The sequence below is a fragment of the Phymastichus coffea genome, unplaced genomic scaffold (genome assembly GCF_024137745.1).
Source record: "Phymastichus coffea isolate CEN01 unplaced genomic scaffold, Cenicafe_Pcof_1.1 PCOF00029, whole genome shotgun sequence".
NCBI lineage: Eukaryota > Metazoa > Arthropoda > Insecta > Hymenoptera > Eulophidae > Phymastichus > Phymastichus coffea.
In genome coordinates this window covers 2333956-2351612 of record NW_026706840.1, presented here as the reverse complement: position 1 = coordinate 2351612, position 17657 = coordinate 2333956, and the positions used below count along the sequence as shown (strand labels likewise).

Sequence of the window (17657 nt, the reverse complement as noted above, 5' to 3'; positions counted from 1 at the left end):
CAAGCGCAGTGGATGGTATGATTTATTTAGAAGAAGAAGGAGAAATTAATTCAATAAACTAAATTACAAAGTTATTGAGAGTGACACCCGAATTCCAACTAAATACTCATATACAATTGATTATGACTAATGACATTTGTATATTAGTATTTAGTTAGAGTTTGGGTGTCACTCTCAATAACTTTGTAATTTAGTTTATTGAATCTATAATGGTGGAGATATAAAAATATTTAATTATTCAAGGAGAAATGAAATTGATACACTAACCATTATCTATAGTTAATTAACTAACACCTAAAAATTTGCTACGTTATTAGATTTGAAATTATAATTAATCTATGAATATCAACGTAATTGAAAATTTTTTTGCCAACTCACTTCTATGGATATTAAACACGTCCAATAATAGAACTGTTTTATGTATGCGTTGAATTTTATAATAGTTTTTATTTGATTCAAATGTGAATTTCAATATTAATACAAACGAGAGATGAGCGGCGAAGCGTTGACGACACTAATATAGAGAAAAATTAATTTTATTGATTATCTTGTTTCATAGAAGTGAACATGAACATTTCAAGGTTCAATTAATTATTATTTATTTTTTAATTTTATCAATTGAGTATTTGCTGTTTCCTATAAAATCTGCAGTGAATCAAAGAAGTAATTTCATATTTTCAACTAAATAATGAAAAATCAAACAGCGTTTATTAAATTAATTAAATAGTGATAACTTTAATCATTTTTTCCTGAGTATACCAATCTGGATTCACTTAATTTACATACTGTATAGATTCTGACCAGCTAATGTGCAAACTGTAAAATAAGGACTCTTATTATTCTTACAAATCTATACAGATTTCGATGCCTGGAGTCTTGACTAAATTATATGCATAATATTTTACACGTTTATCTGTTGGTTAGCTTACATTTTTTCGTAAATGATTTCCTATATGATTGTTGCGGAACGAAATCATATAATTGACTTTTACTAACTTTTGATATTTACAATGGTTTTTTACGTCTTTTTTATGTGAGGTAGTTAATTTAGTTATGATTTCAATGTTTCGGTACAGTAATTTAGGCATGCATGCGTTATTATCAATGTGTATTATTATTTTTCAGTAATACAGAAAAACCACTTCTTGGATCATCACAAAAAAATAGTTTGGCACAGATAATCTCACCAATTGAAACTACTAACACGTTGTCTCACGTTGATGGGGATAAAAAACAATCTTTAGGTCACATACAAACTTACAGGTTTGTTGTTTATTGTTTATATTTAAAAGTAATAGATTGTAACGGTATGCGTTTATTATTTAAATAAAAGACCGTTGAAGAAATTTATCGGATTTATTGGTCAGCCGGGTGTCCTCGGCACAGCGCCGTATTATCCGCCTGTACTGGGTTCACCGCTGCCCGGGCCTGTAGCCTGTTGGCTGCTGCTGCTTCTTGTCGGCTGCTATTGCGACTTCGGATGCGCTGCCTGAAAACGGGCGCGAAGCCGCGGGAAACAAAGGCAGAGCCGTGGATTTCTTTCACGGGCGAAGGAGGGGAAAGAGCCGTTAACGGGAATAAATAATGACAGCGTGCGCTAATCTTGAATATCACAAATCGGCCGTTTATTTACGGGAAGCTGACATGATTGCCGAAAGTAGATGCCCGAGAGATTTTACGCTTCTCATTGACGCTCGAATCACCGCGAGAGAGAGAGAGAGAGAGAAGAACAACGACGAGTCCGCGTTTCTAAACTCACACGCTCGCATCCAATGGGGTGGCTTACTTCGCTCGCGAGAAGGTCGGCCTCGGGGACGACGCTGCAGTTGGTGGTTCTTCGGGCTCCTGGACGCTCTCGTTGACCGATCGCCCCGTTCGCCTTTCCACGGTGTCCGGGTGGCGCTGGACGATCTGTCCCCGAAGACTCGCTGTGGTGCGGCGAGCTCTCCTCTCTCTTTTTCTCGGTCACAGCGCGCACTCGCTGGCGCCCCGGGGAAACTCGCAGTGCCTGTCGTCCTAGTCCGCTCCGGGCGCCTCCTCACGAACGCTCCACTATCACCTCGTGAATCTACGCGTCACCCCGGCTTTTCTAATGTCCTTGTCAAGACTGTTGCTCTAATCGCGTGCTCGCGCAAAGAAGACATCCGTCTCCTAGCTTGGCTGAACCAAAAGTGTCCGTACCTTTTTTGCTTATCGCGCGCGCTCTCTTCCCCTCTATCTCTTTCGTTCTTGGGCTATTCTCTGAAGCCCGGTGGCGCTGTGTGTCAACTTGCCATCGGTGGCGACTTTTTAATCCTTAACGAGCACATCCGCCACAGAATATTTAAACACGCAGAATTGTGACGGCGCTCGTTACAAGATGTAATGTAAGTTTGATTTTTACATTTGTGTTTGATAATACTATTAAATACATGTATGTTTATCGTTAAATATACCATTCACATTTAATTCCAATTCAGAAAAATAAATAGTCAGTAAGTCCTCGTCATTACCGTGATAGAGTACCTCCTCTGTATATTATATGTTCTAAAATGGAATCAAACTAAAAATATTGCAATTATTTGTTGCAAAAGTTGAAGTTAAGAAGCAATTGAAAACAAATAAATAGACTCTATTTAAAACAGGTCATTTTGTGAATAATACTATTTTTGACATTTTTATAATAATGATTGCAGAATAGTACCTTATGCACAAAGTGTGCGAAAACCAATGCACGCGGTGCATATACTATTTTTTAAGACGAAGGACGCTATATGGAAGTTTTCATACTATTTTTAGTTTATAGTTCATTCTATATTACATATTAATAATGACATACAATTAATAAAATCGAATATTGCATATTTAATATTATGCATGGAAACAAGCACGGATTATAGCAGACGTTTATTTTTAATAGTATAGCAGGTTGGGTGAAAGGTATGTTTGTAATAATCCATGGCGCGAAATGTTCGATGAAATTTAAATTGTAATATATAAATTAGTAATTTTTTCTAATGAAAAATCTATTAAAATGTTATGCATTATGGACAATTTCAAAGTATTAACATATACATAACGCAAAGTTTATACAATAAATATATATATAGTGTAACGGGGTAAAACCGTTTAATTGTTATGTTCGCGCGATTACACTAAAAAGACACGCGAAATTGTCAATGCTCACTACTATTCCGGGAGAGCACGAGAAAGTATGCGCCAGTCAACCGATAATCATTAATAACTTATACTAAATTGAGTGGAAGCTATGTGAGATGAGAGAATCAATGAAAACACTTGTTAGTAATGTAAATCGGATCTTTTATTATCCCTCAAAATTCACAAAAGGTCGGCCCGCGCGTTTGTTTACATGCACGCTCGCTCGTCGACAACACGCTTTGCCGGTACGCTCGCTGCTCTTTGTTATTAGAGCCGTTACATGCACGCATCGAATGTTAGAATCAAATTATTATTCATATAATCGCGATCGCGAAATCAAGCTGGCCAGCTTACCTTCTACTTGCAGGCGATCGGAGAAAACCACGAGAAGTCGCACAGCACGGAACAGTTTTGGTATTGTTTTGTTCGCGGGTCGCGAATGCGCGCACACACTGGTTTCGCCCTCGATGGCGAAACCTCACACACTCTCTCTCTCTCTCGTTCTGGCCTCTGGCTCGTAACTGGAAGGCTCCTTGGCGGCTGCACTCCTGGATCACTAATTACTGCTGTTTTCGAAGCGTGTAGATGTCAAGGGCACGTGAATTGATGGAACGATAGCGTAAGCGGACGGACACTATGATGGTCGGTGCTTCACTGGTTCAAATTCTGTCGCGCGCGTTCCGTCTGCTCGCGTGCCGAATTCCTTCGTTACCTATTTCGTCCCCTCGGGAGGTGCTGCCCTCACAGACAGCAATTACGTTAAATAATCAGCGCTAATTTGACGTTTACCGTCACAATAGATTATTTTGAAAATCAATATTTACAACCGTAATAAAATAAGTTTTATTTTAAGTATCCATATATTATAAAAATTACAATGTTTACATTACAATTAACGCAGTAGTACATAAAATTTTATCAACTTATAACGAGAAAATGCAGTATAGTATTGTGTACATATAATTATTAATAAAGTTTATCGTGATATTACAATTAAAAAAGTATAATGGCGGATTTTTATTAAATTTGTTATTATTAATAAAATTTGTACAATGCTTCATGTCAACATCAAAAAAGTTTGTAGGAACATCAGAAAGGACATCGTCTTTGTGTAAATTATTTCTTAAAATCACCGCCGATGGATTCGATTTTTTATTAGTGAATTGTACAGGTGTTTGGATTTGTGAAAATACTCTCTCCTTCTCACCAATTCTTTTGCAGGGTAAGTGAGGCACTTTCGCTCAAGGCAATTGAGGGAGAAAAGAGAGGGGAGGTCAATAAATGAATTATACATGGACAAAAATCAAATTAAACTTACAACCTATAATTATTAATAATTATTCACGCTAAACATACGCGCGCATAATATAATCTATAACTATTGACCAACTAACGAAGAAATAGAACAAAATAAACGGTTTAGCATCATCGCGAACAAATGTATCGTGGTCTCTCCTAACTAAACAATTATTAATCACCCACTTATCCTATTTACAAACTTACTTAAAAATTACGCAGAAACCTGTACCGGATGAATTGCCCGGCACGTGAGTGCCTTGACAATTCGCCAGTCGCAACTATCACTAATACAAATTAAACTTAAGCGCGGACCTTTAAATAGCCGGCACGTGAATGCCTGGCTACCTTATTCAATGCGTACCGGTCATCGCATCACCGGAGAGAGAGTATAGAGAGAAAGAGAGATTCAGAAAAGAACAAAGAACCTTGACCTTGTTGCGTTGCTGCCTACTCGGTCGAGAGCTGCAATCGGTGAGGTTGCAATCCCGGAAGAGTTGCTGTGGATGGCATCGTCGCTTTCCAAGGAGAGCTGCAACCGTGGCGAGATCGTTGTTCCGGGGAACAGTAGAAGCTATGGAGGTTGCTATCCCGGAAGGCTGTAATAGCTGACAAGGCTGCTGCCCTCGAGTTGATCTTTCCTGGCTCTCTTCCTTTCTCACTGCCCGGAACTAGAATGGACTCGCGCATTCACTTTTTTTCTCGCGCTCGTCTCGCGGCCGCTCAGCGGCGCTCACTCTTATCCCTTCCTGACCTATTAGTTAGGCGGTACGCGACGCGCCGCTTATCGGTCACGCGTCGCGCGCCTGGCTATCCCTGCATAGGCCTAATGCTCGCTCTCTCTCTCCCTCTCTCTCTTTCTCACTCTCTCCGCGCTCTTCAATTTTCTACGCTCAATTGCGCTGGCCCGTCCTTAGCGCTGAAACAAAAAGGCCAAGTGTTAGGCGCATACTTTAATGCGCTCAAGTTGGCCACCACGCCTTGCCGAGTGGAGAAGGAGGGAGAAACGCAGACGAGAAACCGGCACACGGCCTGCTCTCGTCACAGATTTCATCGTCATCGAAGAAATTATTTGGTATCTCGTAAATTTTATGAATAGTTTCCGTGACGGATGCAACGTTAGCTGCGTCAATACTTGGCGACGCTGGCGTTTTTACTCTTTTAAACGGTATTACGAAATCCGTGTTTTGATACAACGCAGATGACGTGACTGTACTTGGAGCAGAAAAATTTGGTAGTCGCACGTTTGAACTCATATTTTCTTTATTTGATGAAGCCGACGATAATGAAGCAGTATCAGTCGAGTTAGAAGTTGATGGAAAAAGATTTAATTTATTAGTAATCAAGGCGTGGGTCTGTTTTTTACTTAATTCTGATGCGTCTACGTATTGTTCAGCAACCGTTGCCGATCCCCCATACTCCATAACTCATCACTGTATGCATATCCCCTCCACCGTCCACAAGTAAAGTAGCCGAGGTTCTTCTGAACGAATGCTCCGTATATAAGTGTAGATCCAAAGTAGATCTAAGAAATCAGCGATTATTCTCGGCATTTTGGCAATCTTGTTTCTACCTATTGGCTGATTTGTGCACTTTCCCATTTGCATATTTAAGAAAAATCTATCAATTTTCGCATTTCTAGGCCGCATTCACATGTACATCTTGATGATTTGATAGAATTCTTCGTCTATGATAAATGATCGTTTTTTGGGAGTCTTGAATTGTGATATTTTTACAAATAATTCCACGCCATTGTCTGTAATATCTGATATTTTTAACTGTGTAGACTCGCATACCGACAATCCGCCGGAAATTACCATGGCTGTCAGAGCCTGAAAACGAAGACAAAAATAATGACATACATATGCGAGGGTCGTTTGAAAAGTCCGTGCAAAGTTAGAGAGATGGCGCTACTAGTGCGTATCAAGGTTATTTTCAGTTAGTGGCATATCTTGGAAGAGCACACACCAAGTTTCAGCCAATTACTTTTCGTTTTACATTCGTTTCAATCAAAGAAATCGAGTGGTTATAAAAAAATGGACGAAAAAGAATTCCGTGTATTGATCAAACATTACTTTTTCAAAGGCAAAATGCCTCAGGAGATTAAACAGAAGCTTGATAAACATTATGGTGATTGTGCACCTTCGATTAGAATGGTTTATAAGTGGTTTTAAAATTTTCGGAGTGGCCATATGAGCACAAAAGGCGCTGAACGTTCTGGACGCCCTGTTGAGGTTACCACTTCAGAAATCATTGATAAAATCCATGATATGGTAATGGCTAACAGAAGAGTGAAGGTGCGTGAGATTGCTAGTACTGTAGGCATCTTGGGCAAACGGGTACATAATATTTTGCACCAACATTTGGACATGAAAAAGCTATCCGCTAGATGGGTGCCGCGATTGCTCACGATTGACCAAAAACGAGATCGTGTGAAGTGTTGCAAGAATGGTTTGCAGTTGTTCCAGCAAAATCCGCAACACTTTAAGCGTCGTTTCATCACTGTAGATAAAACATGGGCACATCATTACACTCCTGAGACCAAAGAACAGTCTGAACAATGGGTTACCAAGGGGGAATCTGTTCCGAGAAAGGCGAAGACAATTCCTTCGGCCGGGAAGTTTATGGCGACTGTCTTGTGGGATTCGCAAGGAATAATCTTCATTGACTATCTGGAAAAGGGTAAAACCATTACAGGCGAATATTATTCATCGTTATTCGATCGTTTGAAAACCAAGTTGCTAGAGAAACGTCCACGATTGGCCCACAAAAAAGTCCTCTTCCACCACGACAATGCGCCAGCTCACGCCTCAGCAGTTGTGGTCGCAAAACTGATGGAGACAGGGTTCCAACTCGTTTCACATCCCCCCTATTCTCTAGACTTGGCTCCGTCGGACTACTATTTGTTCCCTAATATAAAAAATGGCTGGCGGGGAAAAGATTTTATTCAAACGAGGAGGTGATTGCAGAAACGAATGCCTATTTTACAGACTTGGACAAATCCTATTATTTGGAAGGGATTAACAAACTAGAGCAGCGTTGGATGAAGTGTATAAGCCTAAAAGAAGACTATGTTGAAAAATAAAAAAGATTTATTAAAAAAAATCAAGCAGTTTTTATTTTTGCACGGACTTTTCAAACGACCCTCGTATTCGAATGCGAAGTTGCGAGAGCTCGTAGCAGGGAGCAGTGGAGTCCAAGGGCGAAGCCCCTGGTAGGTGTGCAGGGGGAGAAGCCCCCGCCGGATGGGGTTGGGCAGGAAGGAGCTCCCTGCCTGCCACAAAATTAATTATAGGTCTTTAATTTCATCTTCAAATAAAAAATTAATTAAGTTTTTAAAATTTATTTATTTTTATAATTCAACTGATAGCGTAACAAAAAATATGTAATAAACAAAAAAAAAAATTAAAATATGTAATAAACAACATAAGATGCGAATAACATATAACAAATAATTAAAGAAATAACATATAAGAATTAAATAAATAAAATAATAAATAAATAACATCTCAGAAATAAATAAGTAAATAAAACAAATAACAATAATTTTTTAAATTTAAATGATAATGTAAAAAAATATATGTAATAAATGAAAATAAACAATAAAATAATAAAAAAAAATTAAAATATATAATAAACAACATAAAATGCCAATAAAAAGTAAAAAAAAACAGTGAGTGAATGAAGAACTGAATGAATGAAAAACAACTAGTTAATAAACAAGTAAAATAGTGTAACGGTCCTATCTATAAGCTCTTCTCTTAATTTCACTGAATTACTGCAACCCGCTAAACTCGTCAATATACTTACATCAATTGGAGGTTAGATTTCACTCGAGGGGAGTGTGAACGTGTCTTGGATGTGACCGCGAGTTTTGGTGAGAAAGTCAAAGAGGAAAAGTGTTTGAGGAGAGAAATAGAGGTGAAAAGAGCGTGGAGGCGGAAGAGGAGTGGAGTAGAGAGAGAGGCTTGGAGAAGATCAGAAAAAAGCAGAGAGAGAGGAACAAAGAAAAAAGAAAAGTTGAAGTTAAGAGAGAAAATCAGGAAGCGGGAAAGGCAGGTAGAGTGGAGGGGCGGTAAGAAGTAAAGGCAGAGGCAGAAAAGGTAAGACAGGGAATAAAGGTGGGATCACGGGTAGTTATAGAGAGTCGAATTAAGGCATACGGGATAGGATGGAAAAATCTTTGTGACAACAGAAAAATTACGAGATTAAGGTGGAAGGTTGGATAAGAAAGGCCCAGAGGAGGAAAAGAAGAAAAGAGTAAAGGTGGTGAGGGGGAGAGAGAGCGGGGAGGGAGAATAATAAAGGAGAAATGAGAGAGGCAAAGAGATGCAAGAGTGAGAGCGAGGGAAGCGAGATGGATGGAGAGGGGGGAGAAGGATTGGACAACACGATAAGAGAAGTGGGAAAAAGTAGTGGTGCAGAAGAAATAATGGAAAAGATACGGACAGACATAAGGGAATTAAGAGAGGTATGGGAGGAGGAAAGGAAAGAATGGACAGAAATGTTTAAAGAAATAATGGGAAAAATGGAAAGAATGGAGGCAGAGGGGAAAAGAAGAGAAGAAAGGTGGGAGAAGGAAATAGGAAAAGTTAGGAAAGAACAAGAGAGAGAGAGAGAGAGAGAGAGAGAGAAGAAAGAAAGAAAGAGACGAAAGAAGAAAGGGAAAAAGCAGAACGTAGAGAAAAGAAACTGCAGGAAAAATGGGGAGAGAGGATGGACCAGTTGGAAGAGGAGTGCGTGAAACTAAAAGAAAGCTTAGAAGGAGGAAACAAGAAGCAAAGAGGAACAGAAGTAGGCAATAACGAAGAATTAGAGCATATGAGAGAAAAAATGGATAGAGAAAGTAGGATAAACAATATAATAGTAACAGACTAAGAGGGTGAGTTAAGATGGGAAAAGAAGGGAGAGGCAGAGGTCTGGTTAAGGGAGGTATTAGAAATGAAAGGAGAGATAGTGAATCTGAGAAGAATAGGAGGAACAGCGGAGAGAGATGATCGGAGAGAAAGAAGAAAAAACGTGGCAAATTAGATGCGCGTCATGGCAACAAAAAGAAGGAATTATGAAGAAGAAAAAGAATCTGGCACAGAAAAAGATATACATAGATCAGGACTGGACGTGGAAGCAAAGAAATATAAGAGAGGAAGTAAGAAGGAAAGCGAAAGAAATAAGAAGTAAAGGTAAAGAGGTAAAGATGTGGCATAACGGGGTGAAGTCAGCAGAAGAAGAATGGTGGTGGAGCGAGAGAGAGGGAAAAATGGTAGGAAAGGGGGCGGAAGGGTTTCGAAACCATTAGGGTAAAAAGAGAGAGAGAGAGGAGGGAAGGGAGAGAGAGGGAAGAGAGGCAGTAAAAATACTATTCTGGAACGTGGCGGGGGTGAGGAGCATGGAGGAAGACGACTGGGAATATGTTGGGGAATTCGACATAATAGGGCTAACGGAAACCTGGGTGAAGAGGCAAGGCGCAAGAACTGGTGTGGAGAAACAACTGAAAGGGTACAGCATAGAGTGGAGGGACTCAAGAAGAGAAGGAAGAAGGGGGAGGGAAATAGGGGGAGGAATAATGGGGGTAAGAGAGAGGAAAGGGATGAATAAGGTTGAATGGAAGAAAGAAAGGACAAGTGAGGTAATAGTAGGAGAAATAAAAATCGGAGGGAGGGAATACATGATAGCATCGGTGTATATGCAACATGAGAAGAAGGGAAACTATGAATACCTAAGCGAATAGATAGAAGAGAACAGAGGAAAAACAATAATTATAGGAGGAGACTTCAACGCAAGAACAGGAACCGAAGGAAGGGAATGGGAGACAGAAGAAAAACTAGAAGAAATTAAGGCCAAGGATAAAGTGTTAAACGCAGAGGGAGAAGAAATGATAAAATGGCTAGGAGAAATGGGCTTAGTGATAACGAATGGGAGAAAAGAAGGAGATGAAGAGGGAGAAATAACATATATAGGAGCGAGAGGAATGTCAACAATAGACTATGTAGTAGGTAACGAGGAAGGTGATGAGGCGATAAAAAAGGTTCACATAAAGGAGAGGGTAAAGTCGGATCACTTACCAATAGAGGTGGAATTGGGAGACAAAATAGCGGAAGAAAGAAAAGAAGAGGAAGAAAGAATGATAGACGACTGGAGTGAAGAAGGTATAAGGGAGTATCAGAGATGGATAGATGCAATAGAGGGAACAGATAAATGGAAAGATATAAAAAATAGAGTGAAAAACGCAGTTGTAAAAAAGAAAATAAGGAAAAAAAAGGATAAAAAAAAGCTGGTGGAGAAAAGAATTGTAAGGCAAAAAGGGATAGGGTGATGGCAGAGTTAAATAAGGTAAGAAAAGGGGAAGGAGACAGAGGCAAATACCTAGAAGCAAAGAGAGAATACAGAGAGGAAATGAGAAAAGCAAAAGAAGATGAAGGGAAAAGAGTGGCAGAAGAAATAAGAACAGATAATTCTGGGATAAAGTGAATGGCAATAGGAAGAAAAGAATTGGATTAGATGGTAATATAGGAAAAGAAGAATGGATAAAGCACTTCAAGGAACAATTGGGAGAGAAAGAAAAGGAAGAAAGCAAAGGGGAAGAAACCGAAGACAGCGAAGGAGAGGAAGGTGAAGAAATTAAAGAAAGAGAAGTAAAAGAGGTAATAAGAAAAATGAAAAAGAAAAAGGCGACAGGAGAAGATGGTATAGCAAATGAAGCGTTGGTGGAAGGCACGGAAGGCTTGATAAAAGATATGACAAAATGCTTAAATGGAATATGGAACGGAGAAGGATATCCGGAAGAATGGAGGAAGGGAATAATAGTACCAATATATAAGAAAGGAAGGAAAGAAGAAGTAGGAAACTATAGAGGAATAACGCTGATGGATACAGGATATAAAATATATGCGGAAATACTGAGAAAAAAGCTGGAAAGAGAACTAGAAGCTAAAGAATCGCTAAGTGATACGCAGATGGGATTTAGGAAGAAAAGAGGAACAATGGACGCGATATTTATATTAAAAACAATAATAGGGAAGGAAGTAAAGGAAAAAGGAGGAAAACTGTTCGTATTCTTTGCAGATATGAAGGCCGCTTTTGATAAAATAAAGAGGAAGAAAATGAGGGAAACAATGAGAGAGAAAGGGATAAATAGAAAAATTAGGAAAAGAATAGAAGAAATATACAAGAAAACAGGGAGTAAGGTAAAAGTTGGAGGATAAATAATTGGGGAGTTTGAGACTTAGAAAGGCGTAAGGCAAGGGTGCCCTTTGAGCACCACGCTATTTAATCTTGCCTTCGCCGACCTGGAAGTGAAGATCAAGCAGGTGCAGGAAGGAGGGGTAGTGATAGGAAGGAAGAAAATATGGACATTAGGATACGCAGATGATATAGTGATGATGGCAAAGAGTGAAAGTGGAATGAAAGCAATGCTGAAAAAACTAAAAAGATACCTGGAAGAAAGGGGGTTAGAGTAAAATGTAGGAAAATTAAAGATGATGAAATGCAGGAGAGGAGGAGGAAGGGGGAAGGAAGAAGAATTTGATTGGGAAGATGAGAAGATAGAGATGGTGAAAGAGTACAACTATTTAGGATATGTGATAAGCAGAAATAACGGAAATAAAAAGCAGATAAAGAAGATAGAAGGGAAAATAAATATGGGACTCGGAAAGTTATGGGGACTAGGAGAAAAGCTATTTAAAGAAAACTGGGAGCTAAGGATGAACCTGTTCGATGCTCTGGCGAAAAGCGTGATTATGTATGGAACAGAAATCTGGGGATGGAAGAGATATGAGGAAATAGAGAGACTACAACTAAAATTCATAAAGTGGGTATTTGGATTAGATGGAAACACGCCAAGTTACCTAATACGATGGGAAACAGGAAGACAAGAAATGAAAGAAATAGCATTAGAAAGAGCAATGAGGTATGAAAACAAAATAAGAGAAGAAAGAGATGGCTCATTAAAAAAAGAAGCATGGAGAGAACTAAAGAAAAGGGAAAGAAATGGAAAAGATAAAAAGGGTAAGAATCAGGAGAGAGAGGAAAGGCTAGAAAAAAGTAAAATTTACAGAGAGAGAGAAGAGGGAGATGAAATGAGGGAAGAGTTTTGGGAAGAAATAAGAGATGAGCTAAAGAAAAAAGATGAAAAAGAACTAGAAGAAAAACGAGAAAAATCAAGATACATAAACGAGTGGAAAGAATTGAAAGAAGAAATGAACAGACATAGGTTAAATGAAATTCAAGGAGAGGGAAGTATAATAGGCCTGAAAATAAGGGAAAGGTTTAGGTTAGGTAATGAAACGAGAGGAAGCAGGTATTGGGAAAAAGAAGAAAATAAGAGATGTAGAATGTGTATGAAAGAGGAAGAAAATTGGAAGCACATGGTAGAAAAATGTGAAAAAAGCAGAAAGCAAGGGGAAGAATGGGAAAAAATAATAATAGGAAGCAAAGAAAAGATAGCGTGGATGATGGAGATAAAATGGAAAAGAAGAAGAAATGAAGAGAAGAAAGAAAAAGAAAAGCAAGAAGACGAAGCTACAAGAACCTCAGGAGAGACGGAAACAGAAGACAGAGAAGCAAGACTCGCAGACACATCTACATACACATACATACACACACATACACACAAAACACAAACATACACGCAAACATAAACATACACATGCACACACATACACAAGACACAAGTAAAAGCAACTACACAAGCGAGAGGAAGCAGGTATTGGAGGATGGAGCAAATGGAAAAGAAGAAGAATCGAAGAAGAGAAAGAAAAAGGTAAACTAGAAGGCAAATCATAAGATACTAAGGAAAAATAAGTGAGGTTGCGGAAAGGAAAGGCAGAGGGAGCAATAGGAAACAAGAAAAAGGTGTCAAAGTCTTAATAAGGAGAAAGATAGATGAAATGATTAGCAAGAAGGAGAGCAAAAGCAAAGGAAAGGCAAAGGTGAAAAGGTAAAAGAAAGTAATAAAGGAAAAGCTGAAAAGAAAACAGAAGAGCGGAAAAGGCAGATCTTGGAGAGAGAAAGAGGAAGAGAAGATTAATCAGAAGAAAAATGAGAAGAAAAGAGGAACAGGCATGCGCAGAAGACAGGGACACAAGAGTTGCAGACACACCTACAAAGGCACATATTTACACAACACATACACACACACACGCACGCGCGCACTCATACACACACACATACAACACATACATAATCAACTACACAAACTGGATACGAGACACAAATAGAAATTTAAGAAATGTAAACCAAATGTAACATATAAGTTGTAAATAAATAAGCTAACTAACTAACTACTTACATCAATTAGAATATTAAACGGTACCACCTTATATATTATATGATTGCCTTAGTACCAGAGTCAAAGTTCATGACCATATAAGGAGCGTGATGTCACCTACTTATAGATATAGATATAATAGTTTTTGTTGTTTAATTAAAATACGTTAATTAAGAGTAATTTCGATAAAACAAAGCATTTTTTATATAGATTTTAGGGCATAAATTGAGATTATAATAATTTTAATTGCTTTTAACTACTAAATTATATTAAATTTTAATGTGCAAATTTAATTTGTTTATTACATTGTAAATATTAATAAATGTAATGAAGTGGATACTCTAAATTTGAGATGATTATCTGAGAAATATGTGTAAGAATTCGTTTCATTGATAACAGCTTAGTTATTATTGTTATCAATAAATAAACAATTAATAATATATTTAAACAAATAATTTTATATAGTGTAACAGGGTTGGTGCTCCGTCTTTTTATTTATGCGCGCGATCGTATCGAAGAGCACGCGGGATTGTCGAAACGTTCGGACTCATCAACCGGAGAGCAGGAGGGAACGGGCGTCAGTCAACCAATCTTCTACCAGCGAGAAATAATAACTTCAAAATTACAGTTAATATCACATGCGAGATCGTTTATTCTCTCTTATCTCTACAGCTAGTGTATGCGTTGTTTCACACTTTTTCGTTTTGAGGGTGGTATAGCGTAATCAATACATTTCCACCCCTCTCTCTAGGCGCCAATAAGTTGGCATAGCCCACTGTCTTTCACCCCTTCGCTTTCAAATACATCGGGGATCCGGAAGTCAAGTTTGCTACGACATCCCTGACGCACTCAGCGAGTCGGAACCTGTTTGATCTAAGGCGGCGACCTCCTCGGAAGGAGTACCGATCTTTTCACGGTTCGACGCTCAAGGAGAGCGGAACTGAAGGCTTGACCCTCGGTTAGGGCGCGACGGGACTCTAGTTGCCCCAACGTCTACTGCGTCGGAAGCACGCAGCATATAAATCTTACAAGATTTGCTTGATCTGGTACCACTACCCCGTAGAGGCCAACCCAAATTGGGATGTCAGAAAGGAGACTCAGACAGGACAGCCAGAGGAAGATTCCTAAGATGATCGGCCAACTAAGTCCCCCCTCCTGGGCTCGCGTTCGAAAAACATCCCACCCTGCGTACCTGTATTAAGGGATTTCTTCCACGACTCACAGGTCCATCGCTTCGACGTACCAAGGTACGTCTTCCCATTGCGTTTCAGTCATCCCCGCTCACGCTGGTGGGTATCCGTCATTCGACATCTTATCTCTACAGTTAGTGTATGTGTGTCGTTCACACTTTTCCGCTTTGAGGGTGGCGCAGCGTAATCAAACATTACCACCCCTCTCTCTGGGCGCCAATAGGTTGGAATAGCCCACTGTCTTTCACTCCTTCGCTTTCAAACATTATTGGAGATCCGGAAGTCAAGTTTGCTGCGACATCCCTGACGCACTCAGCGATTCGGAATCTTTTTTAATCTAAGGCGGCGACCTCCTCGAAAGGAGTACCGATCTTTTCACGGTTCGACGCTCAAGGAGAGCGGAACTAAAGGCTTGACCCTCGGTTGGGGCGCGACGGGACTCTAGTTGCCCCAACGTCTACTGCGTCGGAAGCACGCAGCATACAAATCTTACGAGATTTGCTTGACCTGGTACCACTACCCCGCAGAGTCCAACCCAAATTGGGATGTCAGAAGAGAGACTCAGCCAGGACAGCCAGAGGAAGATTCCTAAGACGATCAACCAACTAAGCCTCCCCTCCTAGGCTCGCGTTCAAAATACATCCCACCCTGCGTTCCTGTATTAAGGGATTTCTCCCACGACTCACAGGTCCATCGCTTCAATGTGCCGGGGCATGTCTTCCCATTGCGTTTCGGTCATCCCCGCTCACGCTGGTGGGTATCCGTCATTCGAAAGGTTGTGTTCTGATTTTGCCCGAGTCTCGGATTTCGCTTTCCATGGAAGACTTTTATGACTCGCTGATATTGATCTATGCTCTTTCAATTAATTTTCTAACTTGGGTCAGGGGCGGGGTCTCGCCTAGCCGACAAGGCGACTCCCCAGGCAGTTTTCAATATTCGTGCCAGTCATGCCACTCATTCAAATCAATTTCCGAGATCCAGGCTCAAATCAGATGTTTTAGCGTTCGAGATTAGCGTTCAAATTGTGTTTTTCACACAAAGGTGTCGGGCCTTACTCCCGGAGCTCGAGGCAAAGAACTTTCGGTGGCTGCTATGACCACGGTCACGACTCTTTACCCACAATAGTGGCACCTACCGATTGCCAGTCGATAGGGAGCAATTTCTTATCTATCCGAATTAGATTCGGATTGCCGGGGCCATTGGTTCTCTGCAACTAGCTCCCGGAGCGGTCTCCCGTCCTCTAAGAGGGCGCGTGGTACCACAATCCCAAGAGATTTCCCCTCGAGTGATTCCCGGATTTTGGCTTTTCTGGGCTTGAGTTGAGCTCTTGGGGTGCGGTAGACTCCACGTTGAATGTTTGGGCGTTTACGGGCCGCACCTTACCACGTGCTGTCATGGTCCGTGTTGTTTGTCGTTTAGCCTATTGGCCATTTGCCCTAGGGGCGAGCGTTGTGTGTTTTGCCTACTGTTTCTTTACAGAAACAGCGTTTTCAGCCCCACCACGTGAAGGTACACACATCTGCACATGTGATTGCAAGTCTTCGTTCAAATACACATTGCATTCACTTCGGGTCGACTAGCATTAGTTGCTTGTCGAGGGCAATCGGTGACGCATTTTGTACTTCAGCATTTGCATTTGCTCATGCCCATACAGGTAAGAGAAGTTTACGACATCCTCTGCCAAAACAACAAAGTGTTTGTTTGAGAAGTCTCCACTCTCTGTTGAGGAAGACAACTACTGTCCGCCGCTTTGACAAAAGATTTTTGCACAAGGTGACCTGACCAGCCGCGAGGCTGGCCATATGGTGCACTATGTGCATCATCCATGTTTTTGCTAAGCGGATTATAATCGAGCTTCCTGAGAGCGTCGTGATCGTAACCGCCATCTTATCTCTACAATACGTTCGGCCCGCATGTTTATGTTTACAAAGCGCGCGCGCGACAATAACATGCAGTGTCGGATCGCCCGCCGCTCTTTGTTCACCCAGTTAATACATGTACGCTTCTCACTGAATACGAGAGATTAAAGATTAGCAATCATACAGCAATGGTGATATTAAGCTGGCCAGCTTACCTTATTACCGGTCACACAAGCAACAAGCGAGGTAGAAAACACCTGCACAGCGCACGCTAGTTTCTCAAATTGTTTATCTGCTAGCAAGGTGTCTCACGCTTTTTGGTTTCGCCATCGATGGCGAACCCCTCTACTCACGCACGTTCACACGCACACGCTCTCGTTGAATCAAGGCACAGTTCCTCTCTAGGAACTCGTCAGCTCGTCTCGGCACTCGTCAAAACTCGGAGAAACTTATCTTTTGTCGCTCACTGCGGCTACGCAATCGGGTTGCTGATCCTCGACTGGTTCATTTATATTCGCGCGCGTTCCGTCCCGTCTCGTGCCGAATTTCCTTCTAATTTTGTACATAACAACGACAATTTTATAATTTAGTAATCTTAATTAACTGATTTATTATTTGCATTATAAGATTTTACAAAAAGCCGTTACAAATACTAAAATTTATTATAATTCAAATGTTATTAACTAATTTAAGTAGTTCTTTTTAGGAATTACTTCTACTAGTGATAAACTATTGATGTATGTAAAATTTCATCATTATTTTATTGTAAATATTGCGCTATTACATTAACTAACTTTATCAATTAATAACTTTTGACTATACTTTTTGTGATAATTGTAAATTATACTTAAATGATCTATATCTACTTCTGTAAACTTTACATGTTTTAGAATTTCATTATTACTGTCT

The 17657-nt window shown here is 40.0% G+C and overlaps 1 protein-coding gene across 3 annotated transcripts in view; it reads left to right on the top strand.

Annotated features, from left to right (window-relative positions):
* LOC131662997 (leucine-rich repeat and calponin homology domain-containing protein) overlaps positions 1-17657 on the top strand; it is an 858362-nt gene that overhangs the window by 509836 nt on the left and 330869 nt on the right. For 2 of the 3 annotated variants that reach the window (XM_058933049.1, XM_058933048.1), the window contains exon 8: positions 1126-1263. The exons of the other annotated variant lie outside the window; for it this stretch is intronic. In XM_058933049.1, the coding sequence (XP_058789032.1) occupies positions 1126-1263 (138 nt within the window). The remainder of the gene's footprint in view (positions 1-1125; positions 1264-17657) is intronic. 3 annotated transcript variants of the gene reach the window in all.